Source organism: Lissotriton helveticus, chromosome 4_1 (genome assembly GCF_964261635.1).
Source record: "Lissotriton helveticus chromosome 4_1, aLisHel1.1, whole genome shotgun sequence".
NCBI lineage: Eukaryota > Metazoa > Chordata > Amphibia > Caudata > Salamandridae > Lissotriton > Lissotriton helveticus.
The window spans coordinates 102,809,067-102,833,541 of NC_136063.1; the positions used below are offsets into that span (position 1 = coordinate 102,809,067).

At 45.8% G+C, this 24,475-nt stretch overlaps 1 protein-coding gene across 1 annotated transcript in view; it reads right to left on the reverse strand.

Annotated features, from left to right (window-relative positions):
• The window catches only part of HGH1 (HGH1 cochaperone), a 158,292-nt gene that overhangs the window by 42,834 nt on the left and 90,983 nt on the right, over positions 1-24,475 (reverse strand). The window contains exon 6 of the mRNA XM_078686518.1: positions 14,473-14,595. Within this exon, the coding sequence (XP_078542644.1) occupies positions 14,473-14,595 (123 nt within the window). The remainder of the gene's footprint in view (positions 1-14,472; positions 14,596-24,475) is intronic.

Here is a 24,475-nt window from a genome sequence, read left to right on the forward strand (position 1 = left end):
CCGCTACCGCCGGACATAGTGAGCCCTGCCGATTATCCTGAGGCAGGGAGATCTTTTAATATCACCTCCCCACCCATCTAGAATCCTTGAAAATCCTTCTCGCACTATCCACACCTTTGAAATATAAGACCCCGTTACCACTGAACACCACTCAATACATCGCATTTGGCGCCAGATCACATCATAGATCACTGACTGGGCTTAAGAAAATGAAAACAACAGTAATTGAACCAATAGATATCTAGAAATCATCTGAGGAGGATTCCGACCTAGTGTATCTTATCCAGCATTGCTTCACTCAAAGGGCTCCGGCCAGCGGGAATTACCTATTTGTATTCTTGGTAATCAGCTCCTGCAACACTTGATCTAAAAAGAATTGCATAAGAAATAGAAAATCGTCTTGACCAGTGTTCATAATTGATCTTCATAAAATTGTGTGACAACTCCAGGAAGAAGGCGCTGGCCGCCGAAACGCGCGTAAAAAAAGAGACCCATTTTTCGCCACTTATTTACCATTGACAAACAGATTTTTAACTTGTGTCTTTATTTGTTCTTGTTTTATAATCTTTTTAGCAAAAGAAAATTTTGTTGTTGTATGAAATTTTAACCATTACGATTGTGTTATATTAATGATTTATTAACTGTGTAACTGCTAAATAAAAATACTCAAGTCTTACAGTCAGCCTCAGCCAATTGTTTATTTAATTCACCATTAAAGTGTTCTAGACATTAGTTGCCTAGGTTGTTGCCTTTCAAATGTATTAATTTCCCTGACCTAGGAACTATAAGATCCATATACTCAGGGGGTCCTTGTTAAATACACGTCAGGTCTGGGAGAGGGTCACTCTCTTCCTCCTGTCCCACATCTGTGGCCATGAGCAAGCCCATGTCCTTCCTGTCGACATATGCCTTGAGCCTGTTTACATGGAGCACCCTGAGGGGGCTCCTGGGAGTTCCAAGGTCCACCAGGTAGGTGACCTCTCCCTTTTGCTCAATGATTGTGTGGGGCCCAGACCATTTGTCTTTGAGTGCTGCTGGGGCCACTGGCTCCAGCACCCACACCTTCTGTCCAGGCTTGTACAGAGTCAGGACAGCCTTTTGGTCATGGAGTTCTTGGCTTGCATCAAGGTTTTTAGATGCCTTTTCCATGTACTCAGCCATCCTGGAGCGGAGACCAAGTACATAGTCCACAATGTTTGTTCCAGGCTTTTTGAGAGGTCTCTCCCATCCTTCCTTTACCAAACAAAGGGGTCCTCTTACAGGATGCCCAAACAGAAGTTCAAAAGGGCTGTAGCCAACCCCCTTCTGTGGGACCTCTCTGTAAGCAAACAAGAGGCAGGGTATCAGGACATCCCATCTCCTCCTGAGGGGTTCAGGTAGTCCATGAATCATCCCTTTGAGGGTCCTGTTGAATCTCTCAACAAGCCCATTGCACTGTGGGTGATAGGGTGTGGTGAACTTGTAGTTGACACCACATTCCTTCCACATTGCAGTCAGATATCCTGACATGAAGTTTGCACCTCTGTCAGAGACGACCTCCTTAGGGAACCCCACTCTGGAGAACACTCCAATTAGGGCTCTTGCCACAACAGGTGCTGTAGTGGTCCTAAGGGGTATAGCTTCAGGATACCTGGTGGCATGATCCACTACCACCAGTATAAACTTGTGCCCTGATGCTGTCTGGGGTTCCATTGGACCAACAATGTCAATCCCCACTCTCTCAAAGGGTACCCCCACCACAGGTAGTGGTATGAGGAGGGCCTTTGTTGTGCCACCTGACTTACCACTGGCTTGGCAAGTGACACAGGAGCGACAAAACTCCTTGGTATCTTCATTCATGTGGGGCCAGTGAAAGTGTGTGACAAGCCTGTCCCACGTCTTGTTCTGGCCTAAGTGACCTGCAAGGGGAATTTCATGGGCCAAGGTAAGAAGGAAACCTCTCTGAGACAAGGGGATGACCAGCCTCCTGGTTGCACCAGGCTTGGGGTCTCTTGACTCAGAGTACAGGAGTCCATCATCCCAGTATACCTTGTGGGTACCTGTGGCATTCCCTGCAGCCTCAGCAGCAGCCTGCTGTCTGAGGGGTTCACGTGAGGGGCAGTCCAACTGTGCCTTTCCCAGGTCTTCCCTGGAGGGTCCCCCTGAGCCCAGAAACTCAACCTGATCAGGTTCAAGTTCTTTAGGCTCAGTTTCCCTCAGTTCTTTGAGATCAGCCTCCTCAGAGACTTGCTCCCCAACCTGGGGCAAGGGGGAAGGCAATGCCTTAACCCTACTGCTCCTCTACTTGGAAGGTGTCTGGTCCATTGTTCCAGGATCCAGCACCTGTTCAGTGGGGCATCTTTTGGCCTGTGACCTAGTCACAGCAAGGACATGTGCTGGCAAGCCTAACATTTCCATGTGAGTCCTCTGCTCCACTTCTGACCATAGGGATGTTTCCAAATCATTGCCCAACAGACATTCTACTGGGAGGTCTGAACTAACCACAACCTTCTTTGGGCCACTTACACCTCCCCAGGAGAAATCAACAACTGCCATACTATGATTGGTAGTGATGTTGCTGGCATTGGTCACCAGGTAGTCTGCACCTGGCATGATCTGTCCAGGGAACACAAAGTTAGGTGTCACCATTGTGACACTGGCACAAGTGTCCCTGTAGGCCTGAGCCATTTTTCCATTAATTAAAGGTGTCTGCCTGTATTTGCCCAAAGTATTGGGACTTGCATCAGGGGATATATCCACATCCCCTGTACAGACAAGGACAGCCTGAGTGAGTGTGCCAACTAAGTTGTCAGACCCCTCAGTTCCCAAGGTTACCCCAACTATTCCCTTGGGAGGTGCACTACCACTACTGACTGTACTAGGGGGTGCAGTTGCCTTAGGGGCTGTAGTGGCAGGAGTTTGCCCTCCTCTCTTGGTGCACTCACTAAACCAGTGAGACTTACTTTTACAGTATTGGCACCACCTTTTTGACTGGCCTTCTTGAGTCTTCTTTTTCTGCTGTGAAGCCTGACCCCCACCCTCTTTGGTTTGTTGGGGACCTGTTGAAGACTTCTGGTCATTTTGTTCATTCTTGTTACTACCCTTTTGGTCTGCTTTCTTCTGACCACCCTGGTTCTGAGTCTGATTCTGCTTGACCCTTGTTCTGACCCATCTGTCTGCCTTCTTTCCCAATTCTTGGGGAGAGGTCAGATCTGAATCAACAAGGTGCTGATGCAACAACTGGTTCTGACAGTTATTTAAAATCTGTTCTATCATGATCAGATTATACAACCCTGTGTAATCAGTAACCTTGCTACCCAGCAACCAGCCTTCCAAAGCCTTAGTGGCACAATCAACAAAGTCAGCCCAATCCTGAGATTGAATTTTCTGGGTGTCCCTGAACAGCAACCTGTACTGCTCAGTGGTTAAGTCAAACCCATCAACCAGTGTATTCTTCAGGACTTGGTAATTGTTAGCATCCTCAACTCTAGTAGTGAGGAGCTTATCTCTACCTTTGCCTTCAAAGGAGAGCCACAGTATAGCTGCCCACTGACTCTGGGGGATGCACTGGACAGTGCAGGCCCTCTCCAGAGCAGCCATCCATTTGTGGATGTCATCCCCTTGTTTAAAGGGGGGCACTATCTTACTCAGGTGTTTAGTGTCTAAACTCCTTTCTTTATCTCTAGGGAGATTGCTGCCACCAGTGGGAACTATCCCACTCATCTGCTGCTCTCTAGCAAAGGCAAGCTTCTCTTTGGCCAGGGCAAGTTCTCCCCTTTCAATCCTTAGATTAGCCTGTTTCATCCTTGCTTCATGTTCTCTTCTCTGAGGGGAAGTCAATCTCCTCTGGGGAGAGATCCTTCTCCTCTGAGAAGAGGCATTAGAGTGCAGAGATCTATTGGAGTCCCTAGAAGGAGATCTATCTCTTCTAACTCCAAGGTTAGGCCTCATTAGGGTCAGTACTGGGGGTCCCCCAGATCCTTCCCTAAGTAGGTCTAAGTTGGCCCTAGTAAGTCTGCTGACTAGCTCAGGCCTGTTGTCTGCCTCATCCCCAGAGAGTTCCTCTTCTTCCTCCTCCTCAACTGCATTTTCAGTGGCAAGGAGGTCTGGATCACCAAGGGTACCCTCTAAGGCTGGCATACTCCCATCTGTATGAGAAGCTTTCCTAGCATCATATGTCTCTAAGAGACCTAACAGAAAGGGAGTGGTGGGGTTAGACCCCTGTTTCAATTTCCTGGAGGTACACAATTGTCTCAACTCCTGGAAACTGAGAGCTGCATATCTTGAGATGACCTGTGGAGGGTCACTAGCCACTAGGGGAGTCTCTGAAGACTCTCCATGGGTAGACATGCTTCTAGTGTGGTGTAAGTGATGCACCTACCTACACTATGGGTTTACCTACTGATCCCTTGCTAGAGTTGTAGTTTAGGGTGTGCTAAGTCCTATCACACTACAACAGCTGGTTCAGTAGAACTCCGAGTATTCTAAGTTAAGTTATATGTACCTATGTGATCTTTCAAATGATACTCTTAGGATACGTGTGTGGTAAAACAACAGCAAGCTCAAATCCCAACCGCTGCTCACCAATGTGGAAAGTTGGCCTGATATGCAGTGCTCACTATTCTAGTGATCACTATGTATCAGTCCAAACGACCCTTATTGATGATTGGTTGTAAGTCAACCTGATAGACCAGCTATCCTAGTAGCATGGACAAGAGCAGTCTTTAGGCTAAACTCTAGAGGGCGCGTTAAGCCAGCTGTTTTACCATCACATTTACCCCTTGAACACCAAGTGAAAGGACACCACACAAGTTGTTATGAAAATAAAGTATATTTATTTATAACAAGACTACCCTGAACTCTTTATGAGTCAGGGAGCTAAGCACAACACAAAACTCTTAGGAAAATACTGAAAGTCGCACAATTTACACAAATGCCCGAGGGGCACGAAAAACCATATACTACAAAAGTGGAATGCGAATTACTAGCAGGTAAGTAACTATTCTCAGAGGCTTTGGGATCGCTAGGACTAGACTACTGAACCTTTAGATTACGAGCAGGAGGCCTAGGGAGATCGGGTGCAGAGTGTGCACTCTCACGCGGGATGCGGAACAAAGTCTATGGAGGCTAGTAAATGCAAAGTTAGTGTTATCGTACGAATCCGACTAGGTAGAGCTGAAACGAAAAAGGATCTGGACACTTAGATAGTTAAGCTATGCTGGAGCACCGAAATGCTCAGGTTACCTAGCCCAGGGGCTGCGGCTGCATAGGTCTGAAAAGACGTCGGGAATCCTCGTTGCAGTCTATGGAGCCTGAAAGAAGAAGTTGCTGGCAGGCGACCAGTGATGAAGTTCGATGTGATCCAAGCCTGGATCGATGAAGATGGATACCTGTAAGCAGAGGGGACCAAGTCCTGAATCACTAGCCAGTGATTAGGTGGGCACCAGGATGGCACCGGGCGAAGTCACCTCGACCAGGTGAGTGGGCGACGCTGGGCTCTGCTGTCTCTCGGACCAGGAGGCGTTGTCGGCGACCAGGATGGAGGGGCGAGCTGTCCCACGAAGGTATCTGCTGTCGACGTCGCTGGACCCAGGATTGGGGCAACAACTCTTGGCAAATGCAAGCCCACGCGGTGGACTCAAAATGGCGTCTGGAGTGGACCAGGAGGGTCCGGGGTGCTCCTCTGTTGGAGGGGAGCAAGGGCCAGTCTGAAGCAACCAGACCAGCGGTGTTGTCGTCGTGGTTCGTCGTCAGAAGGGCCACTAGCCAACGGGCAAGTGACCTGGACAACGCGGTGAGCAGCAAAGAGCAGAAGGGCCCCACGCAGATCTCGTGGATGCTGGAGGGCTGGACTTCGGTGCTGGAGCTGCTCAGGGTTGGGGCTTCTCAAACCCCAAAGCACTCACTCAAGGATCCCTCGGTGGTCGTGCTGGGCAAGCGTCGTGCAGTCTTGAAGATGGCCGGTCCCTCGAGGTCTCGTCACACCCACGAATCTCAGCTGGGCTGATGATGCAGGTAGAGGTCAGAGGTGCCAGGGAAGCCGGTTCTCGTCGAGCTGGGCAGTCTTGATCCGGAGGAGAGACTTACAGCAAACCGCGATGCTTGGATGGTGCCTGCGGGTGCAGGGTGACTACTCCTTAGTCACAAGGGAGAAATCTTAGGAAGAAGTCTTGAGTTCCTTTCGTAGAAAGTAGTTTCAGGATTCAAAGATGATCTAATTTGGAACGGGGCCTGCTCCTACCTTTATCCTGAGAAAAGGGGCTGGCACGCGACTAAGTCCTGCCCTATGGGTGGGACTAGGAGGGGGGTGGTTACACCCCTCTCCTTTGTCCGGTCTCTCCCCAGCTCAGGGGCTGGTGTGCCCCAGGAGCTGGTTTAAGCCGGCATATGCACAGTGAGCACCGGGGTGCCACTTGCAGTCACCTTCCTCTATAGCCCTGCCCACCTGGGATACACAAAACCCGGTCTGGGATGGTGCTAGCACCGCCCCTGACAGGAAACCCTTTGTCCAAGCACTCCTCGCTGGAAGGACTCCCAGCAGCAGGAGGTCAGACTTGTGTCTCGGTGGCAGCATCCATTTTGTGGAGCTGAGGCTATGTTCAACTTTAACCGGGGTTACAGGCTACCAACATGTCTTCTCCCTCTAGAGGGGTGGAATGCTACCCCCGTCGCCAGAACTGGCGAGGGGGTAGTATTCCAAAGCGTATGACACCTTACACGACATGTTTAGATATTGTCAGACCAAAGTTACCATAACCGCGAGGATTATAAGGCACTTAAGAGTATATGGTCTGACGCTATCATGGAAACGGCTAAGGGATAGATCCCGAAAGCCGCAGACAGGCTCAGCTCATGCCAGAGCACCATCTCACACGATTCCAAGCACTCTGCCTTCAGGATTGTTAAGGCCTGCCATAGGAGTGACTGATAGGAGATCTGTGTGCCCATTCTAGGTTTAGATATAGGTATACTATATCTAAAGCAAAGGGTGATTACACCACCTTGCTCCCAGCTGTCAAGCAGCCAGTTGTGTCTGTTTAGTTAGTCAGCCCAGGGTTGGCATAATACATGCTGCAGCCCCTGGGAGACTCCTGGGTGCACCTCTGCCCTAGTTACAGGGACTTGGAGAGGGCCCAGTGCCAATTCAGTACCTGGGTACAATTTGGAATAGAGAGAACAGCTAGGCTGTGGGTCTGATTAGCAGGCCCACAGCCAGGGAAAGTCGTAAACCAGTGAAGCAAAAAGCAAAAATCTGGGTGATCATAGGATTGCAGACCCTACTCTCCTACAACACCCTTCTTGCGTTTGAAGAACTCCATGGATTTAATACCATGGATAGAGGGACATTGCTGGAATGTGGGGGACCTTTATTTCAGGAATTCCTTTATAATGCTTGCCGAAGCGGGTGAGCTGTTCGGGGATGGCCCGGGGCAGTACCTACAGTACGCCGGTATATCATGCACGAGCCGCAATATATGGATCAGTTTCCCTGATGAGCTGGAGGAATCCCAGGTGTTGAAGTTTATACTGGACCTGGGTTCACATAGGGCCTTATTTTCCGTATCTACGCGGTTCTGAATACTGATACTACTAGGACCCGCACCCTGTGGGAAGGTGACCTCGATACCCTACTCACAGATGGGGAGTGGAGGCAGGCCAGGGCACAGGTGCGGGAGACTGTCAGTAATGCTAGATTCAAATGAACACAATTCTACTACCTCCACAGGGCTTATCTGACCCCACAAAGACTGAGAAAGAGCTACCAAACACGTGCAGCTGACTGTCTACGGTGTGTCACATGCCGTTTTTATCCATGTGGAGTTGCAGGGTACTACATCAGAACTGGACGCAAGTCACCTGCTCGTTGGCCCAGATAACAGGAATAAGAGTGGCCCGATCCATCGGACACTGCCTTCTGCCAATCCCTAAGAAAAGAAGGAAAATGAGTTACTGGTACTCACTAGGCGTTGTATTGCCATTCACTGGGCACAGGAGCGCCCATGACAGGTGGCGTGTGGATGTACTGGAATGTGCAGTAGAGGAGGAGGTACGCATCCTAAGCGTCCACAGGAATGAACATGCAGAGAGGGACCCCGAGAGGTGGAAAGAGATGGTGGACCGGGTGGGAGAAGAACAAGAGGATGAGATGAAAACCTCAACTGAGGAATCATCTGCAAGAGTACAGACCCCCCTCCACTTCACTTAGCAGACGATCAGGCAAATTAATTGCTTAGGTGTGATACGTCTCTAGTTGGGAAATGCGATGGTTGCAGCATGGTGAGTTATGTTCGTGAGAGAGTGTGCTGTGAAGGAGTGCCATGTTTCCTAGTTTGTGAGCCCCTGGGATTTTGCCCCCTCTTTCTGTTGTACCCCCCATGTTTCACAGGACTCTTCTACATGGATAATTTGAAGAAAGACTGTTCCCCTCCCAGAACTGCTGTAACAATATTGCAAAAAATTTCTATTTTTCATGCTTGAAATGGTTAATACAGATATATTTTAACAAGCATTTACAATGCAATGGTTTTGCCTTTGTGAAAGTTAGAGCTATTGGCATTGCTCTTGACATTATTTTTATTTATGGTTTTTTTTTTAACATAAATAAATGGCATTGTCATTTACAATAGCAGGGCACAGGGAAGGGGGGGCGAGGAGAGACGAAGGAGAGCTGCGGGCTCAGGGAAGGGGGGCGAGGAGACGCGAAGGAGAGCTGCGGGCTCAGGGAAGGGGGGGCAAGGAGAGACAAAGGAGAGCTGAGGGCTCTTGTTGTAATGCTTGAATGGATGAGTTGGTGGATGCAAGGATGGGTGCATGCATGGATGGGTGCATGCATGGATGGATGGGTGTATGGATGGATGGATGGATAGATGCATATATACAGCCAATCCCTCAACAATTTATGCAATCCACCAACCCATCCAACCAACAACCCATCCATGCATCCACCCATACATCCATGCATCATGCATACATCCATCCATCATGCATCCATCCATCCATCATCCATCATGCATCCATCTATCCACTGCGTCCCACTCCGACCCCTCTAAATATAACTTTTTTTTTTATAGAGATGACTGTATTCACTAGTATATGCAGTAGACCTTTCTACTCTAACATTCTTATGTGACTCTTGCAGTACATCTATTCATATCCCTTCCATATGTATATAGAAATATAACGAGAATCAACAGTTTCTTCTTTGTGTGACTACATCTAGTACATTTCAATTGTTTTCCTGTTTGTATCTTTTACTTAACGCATGTAAATCAAAGTCCTTAGGTTTGGCAACTGGTTCTTATGTAAAGCGCTCTGACACCTTCGGGTAAAGTTCGCGCTACATAAAATCACATTAAATAAAACTTTACCCCACAAATCCAACCATCCATTTGTGCCTAGGCTTACATTTTACTGCCTCGAAGCACACAGAGAAGGGACAGTTTACTAAGTCGAGGCTGTGTAGGTTGCATGGCAGGGGACAGTTTTAGGTGCCAAGGGAGGGTAGGGAGCAGAGTCAGAGTACTTCACGGAGGTAGGGGCAGTTTTTTATGGTTCAGGGCAGGGGGCTGCGGTACTTTTTGGAGCATGGCCTTATTTTAAAGGGCTCAGTTCAGGTGGAGGAACGGCACAAAACACCAGGCAGACAGAGGGCAGAAGGACACAAAAACTAGTGGAAACAATTATAACTGAGGGCAGATTGGCACAAAAAACCAGGCAGACAGAGGGAAGAAGGACACAAAAACGAGGGGGGGGGATGATTCTAAAGGGTGGGCAGAACGGCACAAAACACTATGCAGACAGGGCAGAAGGACACAAAAACGAGGGGGGGGGATGATTGTAACGGAGGGCAGAACGGCACAAAACACCAGGCAGACAGAGGGAAGAACGACACAAAAACGAGGGGGGGGGATGATTGTAACGGAGGGCAGAACGGCACAAAACACCAGGCAGACAGAGGGAAGAAGGACACAACAAGTAGTGACAAAGCCAGTAGGTCTAGGCTGATTGTACTAATGCATGCAACGTCAGCACACTAGAACACGACTCAGGAGCTCCACCGCAAAACAAGGATACACACCACGGGCTGTGGTAGGCAGTCAGGCGGCGGGGCTGCCATGGGCCATAGCCAGAAGCACTCCACTTCACTGTGTGGGCATCTACACTAAGAAACACAACAAGAATTTGTGTATTGCTCTCAGTGTGTGTTTGTTGCCAGAACTGTATAACTTTCTTGTGCATGCATAAGGCCGAACGTGGACGGTTTGGGGAATGATTTTAAGGTGTAAGGAGATCCCGGAATCCCAGATCCCCGAAGCAGCGGCAAGATGCCGGGCAGGCGCGACCGCGAGCCCTGCACAGCAGTATCGCGAACAGGCAGGGCCACGGGATTCCCAGCAGCCGCCGCTGCCCCACAGGACAGAAACACATATCTGTCGGCGGGTTACATCACCGGGGCTACGGTGCTCCAGAGCCTCCTGCACGTGCGGGTCCTCCCACAGGACACGGCAGAGTGAGCTCTGCTCCGAGTGGAGTCGAACCTTGCAGCCCCTCCGAGTGGTCCCGAAATGAGCTGCATTATTCCACATAATTTACAGCAAGCCCCCGTTCGTTACTGTTGACTTATACACGAGTGTCTTGAGTGAGTGAGGGCTGGGGGAAGGCCTCTCTCTCACGTACCATCTGCACAGCAAGCAACGAGGGCTACGGCTGTTTCGAGTCCTTGCCTATCACACAGACTTAATCGTTGTCTACACAGAATCACAGCGGGACCTGACCACGGGCAGCGGAAGCATTTACGGGCCGGAAACACGGGGGGGGGGGGGGGCGGGAACGGGGCACACACGGACAGCGGGAGGGGGGCGGGATATCAAATCAAAATGCAGAGCACTCACCTGGACTTCTTGGAGCAACGAGAAGTCGACGGGCCCCGGCGCCATCTTCGGCGGAATGAGAGAACACGCCCTGACAGAAAAAAAAAAACAACACGCCCACCGCCGAGATGAGCGCACAGAGGGGCGGAGAGCGAAAAATTCTCGGGAACGCCACCGAATCTGGTCCGGCCTTGACGGACAGATCTCTGTTCCAATGGCTAGCCTCCATTTATGGAGCTAGCCAATGGAACAGAGGGCGGATTCAAGTGTCCCTTACTGAAGACTACAGATTTCTCCTGGGGGCGGAGCTAAAGCTCCGTGCCCCAGGCAAAACCTAAAAAAAGCAATACAAAACACCTGATCTGAGGATGCTTCTCATAATAGTGTGAATAAAATGAATGGGTTTTCTCAGAAGTTATCCTATAGATTTCGATTGAAAAGTCATTGTTAGTACAAGAGGACACAAGCAGAGAAAATAATAAGATTTATTATCAATTACGAGTGTGAGGAGGGGCCAAGACTCACAAGAGGTGTGGCCTTGAGTGGATCATTATATTCCTTCAACATTTATAAATACCATATCACTCTGCACTCCTGCATGTTTTCTTTATTCTTTAGTTTTCTTTTTCCACATGCGGAGGTTATAAAGTAATATTTTAACCAGAATCAGCTCACAAGGGGCTAAATATGTGCAGAGAGACAAGACCTATTTAGTGATATTTTAGAAGTACTGGCCCAGTTTTCCTCTTCTCTATAGAGTGACCGTCACTGGAGCCTGTCAGGCAGTAAGCACACATTTCTCAAGCTAGTTCTACTGCACAATGGTAGTAAACTATTTTTACTGGCACTGCAGTGCAAGTCTGGATTCTACTGAGTAAACTTAAAGACTGGGAGCTTGATTTTAAGTTGGCTGATAATGGAAATTTCTTCAATTTCTGAAGGATCTTCTAACCTCAAAATCCACAAGCGGAATTGTCTTCACTATTGGAGAAGAATGGTGGAGGAAACACCACCAACAGATTCTATACTCCAAAAATGAAACATTTTAGCATTTGTTGGGATGCATGTCCCCCTGTAAGACTTGGAAAAGTGGCGTCAACCTGATCTGCATACCTTTTTCAACATACCCCATATTACTCCTCTAATGGACAGCCAGCATGCGAGCAGAAGTACACAGGTTAGTTCTGCTGAAGCAGTCTACACCAAGAATGCACTACTAGTCAGAGTGGCTACTGCTACCGCTTACCAAGTTAAGAAGTGACTGGTGTCAATGGTTTCTGACCACAATTCTAGTCACAAACCATTGATTGATTGATTACGGATTCCTGAGTTGTGGTGGTAAGCAGTTCGCAAATACTAAAGTATACCAGGGTGACAACTTCTGGTTTGTGAATTATGTCCAGGAAAAAACTGCTGCCTCCACTCAAAGTCTTCAGAAATGGGAAACCTTTTTTAAAAGAAGCATTTGGCCCTTTAACACACATGGATGTTTTAAAAATATACATTTCCTATGTGGGAGTGCCAATGCAGGGATTGAGGTCTGCAGTCCCTTGCAGGCCTCCTTCCTGCATTCACAGCCAATCGCAGAAGGCTTCAAATTATGGCTTGCTTAATTTTAGTTAGGTATGTCATTTAGCAACCCCCTGTTAATGGATAATAAAGCCAACCTATTTGTATAAAAGGTCACCTCACACTCTGCATAACCATTTGCAAAGTAACTGGTGTACAAACTGCACACCCTGGTTTGTGAATGGATACAGTATATCAGCCCCTAGTGCCTAGCACATGGATGGTAATCGTATGAAGGTATAGTACTTTCTGGTTTCTTGTATGAATACGGACCGTATCTTTCCTTTTTACTCTTAGTTACTTCTTAAAATGCATGCAACTGGCCGGACATTGAGTTTTTTTATCGTGTATTATTTAATATGTAAGGCTGTATCCCGGCTTAAACCCATGCCAATGTCCAGCAACCATTGATTGTGACAGGACTCCAAGGAAAGGCCTTATACCATTACCACCAAACTATAAATCAAGGTTCTTTAAGCACTGCACTGAAACATCTGGAACTGTACCTCCGACCAGGATGAATCTGATTGTAAGTGCCAGGAAAGGAAGAGGTATGTAGGACAGAGACGGGTTGGCGTGAAACATGAGAGAACTGGAAAGAGTCATGTGTAGGGTGGGTCAGATCAATCTGTCTCTGCACATTTGTAGAGCAAGTTCAAATGTCAGGAATAGTTCAAAGGACTGGAAAAATTTATTATTGAGATACCAAGTCACATTTATGATAGAGGTTTTTATGGCCTTGCTTCACTAGGTCGTCCCTTGAGAGTTATTAAATATTTAGTGCAGTACAGAGTATGCTGGATTGATAAAATCCTCACACCTTAATTCCCTTAAGTAATTATATTCTCAGCTGAATATATCTCATACTACAAGGCTAAGATGACCTTCCCTGTTGCCTTGGATGGACCAAGAGGTAGTTCGTTTTAAGCTCTGCAAAGTTGGAACGGCGAACGAAGGGGATTCTACGACCGGATGTATGACGTTACAACGCATACTTTTACCACGCCTACCATTACCACGCAATTTTTACAACGCAGGATCCATTACAACGAAGTACCATTACCACGCATGTATTTACAACGCATATACCTTTACAACGCATACAATTACAACGTAAGTATTGGTAAGTATATAATATTTTTTAAAATTTAATTTAATTAAAATTAATATAATGTAATTTAATTTAATTAATTTAATTTAATTTAATTTAATGTCATCAATTTAATTTAATGTAATTTAAATTTAATTATATTTAATTTTTACCCTGTACCCTTTTACCCAAAAACCCAAAACTGACCCTGAACCCTAAAAATACCTTTACCCAAAAACCCAAAACTGACCCTGAACCCTAAAAATACCCCTTTACCCAAAAACCCAAAACTGACCCTAAACCCTAAAAATACCCCTTTACCCAAAAACTGAAAACTGACCCTGAACCCTAAAAATACCCCTTTACCCAAAAACTGAAAACTGACCCTAAACCCTAAAAATACCCCTTTACCCAAAAACTGAAAACTAACCCTGAACCCTAAAAATACCCCTTTATCCAAAACTTAGCCTGAACCCTAAAAATATCCCTTTACCCAAAAACCCAAAACTGACCCTGAACCCTAAAAATACCCCTTTACCCAAAAACCCAAAACTGACCCTGAACCCTAAAAATACCCCTTTATCCAAAAACCCAAAACTGACCCTGAACCCTAAAAATACCCCTTTACCCAAAAACGTAAACTTATAATATTTTTAATAAAATGATATACTTACCAATACTTACGTTGTAATGGTATGCGTTGTAAAGGTACCTGCGTTGTAAATACATGCGTGGTAATGGTATGCGTTGTAATGGATCCTGCGTTGTAAAAAATGCGTGGTAATGGTAGGTCGTTGTAAAAGTTGCGTGGTAAAGGTTGTATACCTCTACGACCGGATGTAAATGAAATGGACATCGATCTACACTTCGTTCGCACCCAAGGCAAGGGACTAGATCCCATGCAACCATGGGCAGATGAAGTGGCATAAAAATTAGGAGGGAAAAGGGTTTAAACACATTTACCTGGATCAGCTTCTCGCAGGCTGCACTCACATCTGGCTCCTTCTCCCACTGGTGGAATTCCCTCATGATTAGGTATGTGCCCTTCTCCTTCACTAAGTGCCTTCCTCTCTTTGTAGATGTGAGCTGCAAAAGATCATACAATCAGTTTACCAATCTCAAAGCAAATAACTTCACATCAAACTATATTGCTCAGAAACCCTACAAAACTGTGATCTGACTTGGATGCAGTGCCAAATACCTCGAGTCTATTTGATCAACATTTGGAAACTGCAGTAGGCATTCAGCGCTACACCACGGCAGTGTCTGTTCGATTTGATGAAGGGACCCCTTATAAAACAATCAGCTCCAAGATACTATTATAAGGGCCAGATTTGAGGCCCCGTTATATGGGAACTATACTTACATGCAGGGACACTGGGTGGCCCGAATGAACATTTACAGCAATAGATTGGCACCTAAATATGACAGCTGTGAGTTATACTGCCTGCAATGGGAAATAACATGCATAGCGGAATGATCCCCCTTCATGTGGAAAGGCCCTTATTCACTCACATTAACCAAACTTTGGGAGAAAGGGGGGTCGGGTGCTTGTTAGAATTGGGGTTTCTGGTTTGGCAGAGTATGCACCTTGTACAAGCAGGAACCACCACTCTAGTCAGGGTTAGCTAGATACACACTAAAAGATAACCTGTGCTCGCTCTCTGGTAGCTTAGCACAGAGCAGTCAGGCAGGCTTATCTAAAGAGGCAATGTGTAAAGTCCAAAATAACAACAATCTAATACATAAAACCATATTTATGAATTTTTAAAGAATACATCGAAATGTAGTGCTTAGAAGCATATAGCGCTTAGGAGTTTAGGCCGGCTACACGACTCACGCAGGTCCCGTTGAAAAAGTACCTTTGATGGAGCAAGCGTCAACGTCAAAGACTCGATGTGTTGGTTCCGAGTCATGCAGGCAATGAAGACTTCGTCACTGAACCCCTTTACAATGCAGGCAATACGATATTGTTGATCCGCGCAGTCCATCAAAGTGATGTCTTCGGCAGGCAATGCGTTGGATTCGATCAGCACATGGCCGTCACTGCGTTGATTTTGATGGTTCTGGACAGCAGAAATCACCTTTCAAAGGCCCAGAACTGGATTGGCACCACTTGGCAGGGTAGGACTCACTGATGGCAGAGACCAGGTGCTGTTGCAGAGTTGAACGAAGTCTTTGACGGCCCTGAGACTTTGGAATAGGGGGCAAAACAGCAAGCCCTTGCAGTCACTCTGGGTTCAAGTGAGATGGGTGCAGTCCTTGTCCTCAGCAGGGCAGAGAACAGCAGGCAGCTGGGCAGCACAGCAAATCAGCTCTTCTAGAGCAGCAGTCAAGCAGAGTGGCAATCCTTTCAGCACAGCAGTTGTTACACCTGGCAGAGTTCTTCACAGGTCCAGTAGTGTACTGTTTTTTTAAAAATTATTTTTATTGTTGCATCAGAAGTATCACAAATGTAGGAATTAGCATACGGTAGAGCGTCAACATTCCGCCCTGCCCGTTAGTTATGCAACTTTTCTTATTTCTGGATGCCACACTCATCATTAGAACACTTAGCTCTTGAACTTGAAACATAAAGAGAACATAATAAAATAAAGCAATCCCCCAAACAGCAGCCTACCTACCCACCTCTTCCCCCTCCCCTCCCCTGGACCCACCCCTCCTCCTCTATGGAACTCCTGCCCACCTCGCATACATGATCTGAGCATTGAAGTATACATTTGTCCATTGGAGATCCCCATTGTACGTTCTGTCACGTCAGGGGTTCCCCTGACCTCTTAGTCCTAGTCTGCAAGGCCTCATTCCAGTCCATGATACTGTCTCTATTTTGCCCACACTCTCCGAAATTTTTTGGGGCAACCCCTGGCTTTGTAGGTCACTCTCTCTGCCGCCATGTACAGATCCAGCCCTCTCCTCCATTCCTCCAAATCTGGCCTTTCGGATGCCCCCCAGTATCTTGCAATATCCCTTTTCGCCACCACGAACGCCAGTACCAGAAAGATAATCAAGGGGCGAGTTAGGTCCATTTCTGTCGTCATGCCCAGCAGCGCCAATCTAGGGTCGCGCTGTATGTCTACCCCAGTACCTCCTCAAATTCCAAGAACACGCCTTCCCAGTATTCTTGAATGACTTCGCATCCCCAGAGTGTATGAAAGAAATCGCCATTCTGCTGATGACACCGAAGGCACTCTGTGTCCGTTATCCTCCCCATTTTAAAAAGTCGCACCCTGTCAAAGTAGGATCTGTGGAGCACCTTGAATTGTATGAGTCGGAGCCTCGACTTAATCGCTATCTCGCGTGGGTGCATGAGGACGATCTCCCAATCCAGATCCTCCATGCCTCCCACGTCTGCCTCCCATTTGTCTCGTAGGACCTGTAGGTCCCCTAGCATATTGTTGGTCAAGGTTTTATATGTGAGGGATATCGCCCCGCCCAGTATCTGTTCCTGTAATATTCTACCCTCCAGTGGGGCGTATTCTGGAATGTCTGTGAGTGGGATGTTTTGTGTCCTCCATGCGTGCCTCAGCTGTGCATATTTGTAGTACTGGGTGTTGTGCAAGCCAAATTCTTCCCTGAGCGCCTGAAAGGTTTTCAATTCCCCCCTTGCTATCACGTCTCCCACTGTTGAAATACCGATGTCGTCCCACCGTCCGAAGCCTCTCAGTTTATTAAGTTCTCCCAGCCACCTGCAGCACCATAGTGGCGTCTGTCGGGTGGGCCTCTTGTCCCATCCCATTCGTTTTGTCGCCCTATGCCACGCCGTCAGCGTAATCCTCGTGGCCGGTAGGAACTGCTGTCCCACCGTCCCTCCATAGAGGTAGTGCAGTATATTCTTGTTTGACGATTTAGACCGTTCTAGTGCGTAAGTAGGGTGATCGGCTGCCGCATGTAGCCACTCGTTAATCGGGGCGAGGTGTTCCGCCCAATAGTACGCCTCCAAGTTGGGAAGCGAAATCCCACCACTGTATTGGTGGTGCTGTAGTGTGGATAGGGCTACTCTCGGTTGTTTCCCCAGCCACAGGAATGCTCGTAGATCCGCGTGGATTTTAGTCAAAGTCTTGGCTGGCAGCGGATAATATTCGTTCTGAAGTGCATAGAAAAACTTCGGTAGTAGGACCATTTTATAGAGTGCTGCGCGTCCCAATAAGGTGAGTGGGAGCTGTCGCCACCTGTCCATCTCTACCGTTGCACCTATCATTACTCGGGCTACGTTGTTGGTGAAGGAGCATTCCCTATCCAGCGTTATATATATTCCTAGGTACTGAAAGCCTTCCGTTGTATGGATGAGTAGCCCTGGCAGGCACTCCCTCCGTTCCTTGCCTTGTGGGTCATAGAGGACTGATTTGTGCCAGTTTATTGTGTGGCCCGCCCTTGCCCCGAAATCGCCTAGTTCTCAGAACAGTTCTGGAATTGTCGTGTCTGGGTCAGTTACAAACAATAGCACGTCATCGGCATACAGGGATATTTTCTCCTGTGTTGCGTCCGAGTCTCCCCACGTGAAGCCCCTGATCCCCTGGTTCTGCCTAATCCGTATCGCTAAGATTTCTATTGTAAGGGTAAAGAGAAGGGGGGACAGCGGGCAGCCCTGGCGCGTACCCCTTCCGATTGTAAATTCGCGGGACAACCTCCCGTTAACCCGCACTCGTGCCCTCGGGGCTGAATATAGGAGCTGAACCCATTTCAAGAACTTGGGGCCAAACCCAAACCGCTGGAGGGTTTCCATCAGGAAAGGCCAATGGACTGCGTCGAAGGCCTTCTCCGCGTCCAGGGAGAGGAACCAGTGGGGTTCACTTCTCTCACGGACCTCCTGTAGCCAGTTATGAGTGCGGCGGAGGTTTAATTTGGTCGCCCTATCCGGAAGGAAACCGGACTGGTCCATATGTACCAGATCTGTAATGACCTGTCGTAGACGTTTAGCCAGGACAGTGGCCAGAATTTTTGTCTCCATATTGAGGAGGGAAATTGGGCGGTAGGAGGCACAATCGTCCCGGGGCTTTCCCTCTTTGTAGATCGGGACGATAGTGGCCAAGGCGTGATCAGGCGGTAGACTCCCTGCCTGGTATGACTCTACGAATAAAGCCTTCATATGTCGTTGCAACAAATCCGCCGTCCGTTTGAAAAATTCCGCCGGGAAGCCATTGGGCCCCAGTGTTTTCCCCGGTTTCAGCGATGCTATGGCTTCCGCTATTTCCTCCAGTGTCAACTCCGCCTCCAAGGTCGTGCTGGCCTCAGGGGACAGATTCGGCACCTCCATATCGCACATGTAGTGTAAGGCATCCTCCCTGTCACCCAAGTACCTGGCCCTATAGAAGTTCTCATAATAAGTCGCAAAGGCGTCCGCTATGGCCTCGTCCGTATTCGCCTGTCTGTTCCCTACTAACGTGATCTGATCCACCCACCTTGTCGCTCTTTCTTTCCTGCTCAACCACGCCAAGAGTTTGCCGGATTTGTCACCTACATCATATAATCGGTGGAGTGTCGCCAACGCCCGAGTGCGTGCCTCGCCTGTGACTATTTCCCTGTAGTGTCTCTGCGCGTCTAACAGTTTCCTAAGGAGTGCCGCTCCCTTCTGCTGGTGGTATTCGGCTTCTAGGTTTAAAATGGACACCTCTTCACTCGCTATCTTGTCCTGTTGTTTCCGCCTAGCTTCACCCAGCCTACATTGTATGCGGTCTTTCATTGCCTCCCAAAGGGTGACTCCAGAGTCAACTGTACCCTCGTTTTCGGCCATGTAAACCCGTACGTACGCTCGCATACCCCAAAGTATTTCCGGCCTTTGAATGTCCCAGGCCGCTAGTCGCCATTCTGCCTTCCTCTCTCCTCTCTCTCGCCCCAGCTGCACATACAGCGGGGAGTGATCCGAGATTCCCCTCGCTTTGTATTCTGCTAAATCTCTCGTCGAGACATCCTGCCTGGATACGAAGATATAGTCTAACCTAGAAAAGACTCTGTGGGCCCCCGAGTAAAATGAGTACGCCTCCTGCGTAGGATGAAGCCATCTCCATACATCGGTGAGGCCGATGATGCTCATTTGCCGAGCTAGGGCCGAAGTGCGCCCTACTGTATTGTGGTACTGAAAATTCTGGACGCATGTAATAAAATCTGTCATAGCATGACGATTTTTATATCAAAAGACCGAGAATGGCCAGTACACTATGTACAAGCATTTTCGTTATGTTCCAGTAACAATTTCACCTCGAAATTGTCATTTTCGTTTTTAACCCTTGGCTTCCATTTTGTGTACAGCAGCCATTTTGGTGTTGCCCTTTACATAGGCTATAATACAGCTAAATTCGATTCCAAAAGGCCACGTACACCTTGATTGACATTTTCCTGACTTGGACCAGATGAAACCATTGCCCCAGGCCGAACCTGTTTGGTCAATTCCTCTCCTAGTGGCCGAGCAAGATAGCATCAAGGCCCAACATGCCATAAACCTTCTCATCGCATACACACCCTGCCTATCTTACTTCCATCTGTTCCTGCTCCTGCCTCCACGAGCTATTTATGCCATGGGCTGTAATCTTACTGTTTTGGGGTTATCCGGCCTTGTCAGCTAAAGAATGTATTCATTATGTGGACATTGTTTATGGCCTGGACTTATCTTGAAAGTGGGTCTTGCATCTGTGTGCACGTTCTGGGAATGTACTTCAAATATGTGCCTAAGGCATAATAATTTGTATAAAAGGACTGTGCGGAGTCCATGAAGGCAGGCTATCTCATTCAGTCGCTTTTAGGCGTGGCTGGGCGACGTAGCCTCACAGTTGTATGTAATAAAGATGTCTTTTCATATTTCAGATTCTCTGTCAAATCCTATGCTGCTTTTGAATGGACTACCTATTGGTAAGACCCCTGAGAAGGAGTTTGAGGATTTCTAGAACCACAGTTGGCGCCCAACTCGTGGCTCAATCGTCCAGTGGCTATCTGAGGAGTAATTGTGTCAGAGGATGGATAACTGCTGGGGAAGGCAAGACAGAAATCTACTAAAAAAGGTACTCTGGGCACAGAGGTTCTGGGGGATTCTCTGTCTTTGCGGCTCAGTATGTTTTTGATTTTTTCTGACTCAGAATCTCCAAAAGATGCCACTCTTGATTGAGAAACCCTTTCTTTTTGTGGCGTAAGTATTTTAAAAGAGACTGTTAGGACGGTTGGGAATTGGCAGTTAGAATTTGGACAACTATTTGTTTGCTATAGCTTTGATAAATTTGTATAGGTTTGGATATGCGAATTGCAATTTGTGTAGGCGGATAATGAAGAGACTTTTCTCCATCTGCTTTACTTGGAGTATAAGTGGGTCGCTCCCAGTCCTTTGTTCTTTGATTTTGATTGGTTCTTAGTTTGTTTGGTCCTTAGTTTATTTGAACATTGCAATTTTCAATAACCGAGGGTCTTGTAAATTTACGAGTGTATCGATAGAGATAGCGCCCTTGAAGTTTGGAAGCTAGATTAGTGAGCTATAAGATGCCTGATCTTAGCAAATTTGGAGTTTTGTGTTGGCCAACTTTGCGCGTTTAGGATTAGCCGGCTAAATATCTAAATAGGTTTAGATTTAAAAACATATTTCTTCCTTGGTGACTTTGTATCCCCAGGGAATTAAAATATGACATAATACATGTAAGGATCCTTTGTTCTGTGTAATTTTATGAATGGAGATGCAGAACGAATTTTGGTGTTCTGCCAGTATTGAGAAGCGGTTCTTGTAAATATGACTTACATTTAGTATTTACAAAATGATTTGGTTTAGGTACAATCTTTGTAGCTGTCTTCTGTTTCAGTCCTATGTATTGTGACCTGTGGGTTCCATGTGTGTTTAAATGTGGTTTTTGCTGTTACTGTAACTTCTGTTGTGAATAGCGTTGGCGCAATTTATGAAACAAAATGCCTAAAAGCGCTGTATTGTGTGTCCTGAATGTTTCAACACTTTCTGTTTCTGTTTGAAATGAGCTCATGTGTGTATTAAGAGTTTCTTGATGTTTTTTGGTTTGTTGAGTGAAATGTTGGATTAATTAATATTAGGTCGAAAATTACATGAACATGAAGCAGTTTACCATGCGACATGCTAAAATGGCTATATGTTGCTATTTAATTTATACATTAAGCAAAGCGCATATGTGCAAAATGTTAAAGGACTGAAATTAGATAAAGTTAAAATTCGCATTTACTAGGAATATGAAAGGCCTCAAAAAAAAAAATGGTGTGTTTTATAGAAAAACGAATTTATAGCATTTTTCGTACCTACATGCATTAGTATATGCACGCATACAAAACTACCGTTACACGCTTAAAAAGGATAAAATTAGGAAAAACATTCAATGGATATAAATAAGGCCCCAAAAGGAAAAAAAACAAAATTGTCTATTTTTTGAAAAATGAATACATTTACTGCATTTTTCCTTAGATGCATTGTATTAGATGGTCACGGGCAAAACATCTCAGCTAAAGTACATTTTTTCCTTGCCAGATTTAAATGCATCTTTTTGCACGTGCATTTTTAAAAACTTAAAATGTCTGTTTTCAGTAAAACTAAAAGCGTGCTCAGGTTTCAGCATTTCTTTCAGGTTTTCAGCCTTTCCTGCCTTAAGGCAGCAGATGTTGTTTTTCGAGGGCCATAAATTGCATTGGAACGTTTTTAGCACAGTTGGATCTTTTTAATTTTAGATTAGTGTTTTAGAGGGTTACAAAATAAGGTTCTGTGTATCACTGGAAAACATCCAAATGTGGTTTTATTCTCTTTAAGCAATTTTTAAAAGTATATTTTTGGTTCTTATGCTAAATACTGATGGCCTTTTAAAATATGGCGCAGAAATGTGACGCAGGAAAAATGTCATGTTTAAAGTTAAGCTTTTGTGCTTCAGCGCATAAATGAACTCATCTAAAATTATAGGCAAGGGATGCAACTTACCTTTATATGTGGAATTCTCATAGAAAGGTAATTGGTTTCTTTGAAAGAAAAATTATTAATTATGAAAAAAATTATCTGAAAAAAAATAAGTGCTTTTTAATATCGTTTTTTGATATTTATAAAGCTTAGTACTCATGCTATGACCCCCTCGCATTAAAATTTGATTTAAGTTATGTGTTACTGAATAATTAGGTAATTTACAGGTTGGTTTTCGCTTGGCGCAGGCGTAAAAGACTTTTTTCTAGGATTTACATGAGAGATGCCCAATGTTCAACCTCTGTCATGTGTAAAGGACATTCTGAGGATGATTAATATGTAAAGCAATGATAGGATATTAACTTTTAAGTTCCCTAAATGCCAAAGTCGAAATGGGTAATTAGACTATTTAAAGAGGCATTCTTGCCATTAGAGTAACTTTCACAGTGTCTTAGGCTTTAGTAAATACATACATTTAGGTATCATACAAGTTTGCCAGTTATTCTTATTTGGGGTGCTATGCTGCCTCAGTGAGCCAATGTGAATGGTGCACGGGTTTTGTTTTATATCAGGATTGAAGGTTCTAGCTTTGGCAGGGCCTACTTAGACATTCATGTTTAGGGTTGATGAAAAGGGCTATCCTTGCATAGGGTGGTAACAAGCAGTTGTTTTAAGCTGGTATCTTGTGTTGTTGTGCTCAGCAAAAAACTTCACAGTGAATGTTTTAAAATTCTAAGAATACATGACTTTTAACGCTATAAAGAAGTCATTTATAACATGTGGTTTTTCAATAGGGGTGATTATTGGAGGGTTAAAAAGAGTGGGACAGTTTTTGCATTTGTCAGCTCCAGGGACGAATAGGAGGGTGGTTAAGGAACGCACGGAGTATGTCAGGTAGAGTTTGACCTGAAGGTCAGTGAGGTGGGGTTAGGAGTAAGTGAAAACAGATGTTCTGCTGAGGGCCTTTCGGACCTCAGGGCATTCTGGCGCAGGGGATGTAGAGTGTCTGTGAATGAGTTCTGCTTTTTGAGAAGTTGGAATTAGTATGTTTTCGGAAAATGGTTAATTACAGTTGGTATTTTGTATGTTATGTGCAGTCAGCAGTATGTTGAAAAGAGATGTTTTTTTTATTATAACTTCTTTGCAAGGAAATGTTCGTGTTTTTTTCATGATTTTGCATTTCCCCTGTATGAACAGTTCCTGCTGGTCGACACTGTAAGTTTTATTTGACAGTTCAATCTCCAGTGCTGGTGATGATCTCCTGTCAAAAGGGTGGGAGCAAGTGAAAGTGTAATTTTGAGATTAAATGAAAGTATAATTTTGGTGCAATTTTTTGATTCTGAACCTGACAAATTAAGCAGGCCTGCATTTCTGGGTTTTGGGCTGCATGAATACATGCGTCACTGCTTCTTTACATGTGCTATTGTAATTTGTCCACGCCTTTTTGTGCTTGCTATACTGCATGTATATTTGATGGCTTGGTATATGTTGGTTGTGTTTTATGTTGCTGCTTAAGAAATTATTACAAGTTTGCCTGTATTGTAAGGAGGCATGTATGACGATATGTGTCACTTTTACAATAATTGGGTAAAATTTGTGTTGATACTAAATTTCACAGACATGATGTTTGCATGCTGTGGACACGAATAGACAACGCCTCACCAGTGTATGTCAAAATTTGGCCATAATAGTATTGAAATAAAATAAAAGAGATATACATGAGTCATGATATTGCCCTCTCCCTCATGGACCAGGTAATTCTAAACTTATGTATCCTTGATTGGACCTAAGGATGAAATTTTAGATTTGTGGCTCTTGTTAAAGGTGACCTAAACTTTTCATTTTTTCCCCTGCAGAAGGAACTGGACCATTAACTGATTGGGGATTTTAGTTGTGTCCTATTTCCATTCCCCTTTTCCATATTCCTTTCACCAGTCAGCCCATTTATTATTATGGGTGTATTGTTTATGTGCACACTTCTAGACTAGAGTGATGTATCAGGGACCCCCCATGTTATGTAAAATGTTTTTTTCAGACTGACTGTCGGGGTAGTGACAGGCTGGTTAACTGACCCAATATTATAGTGAG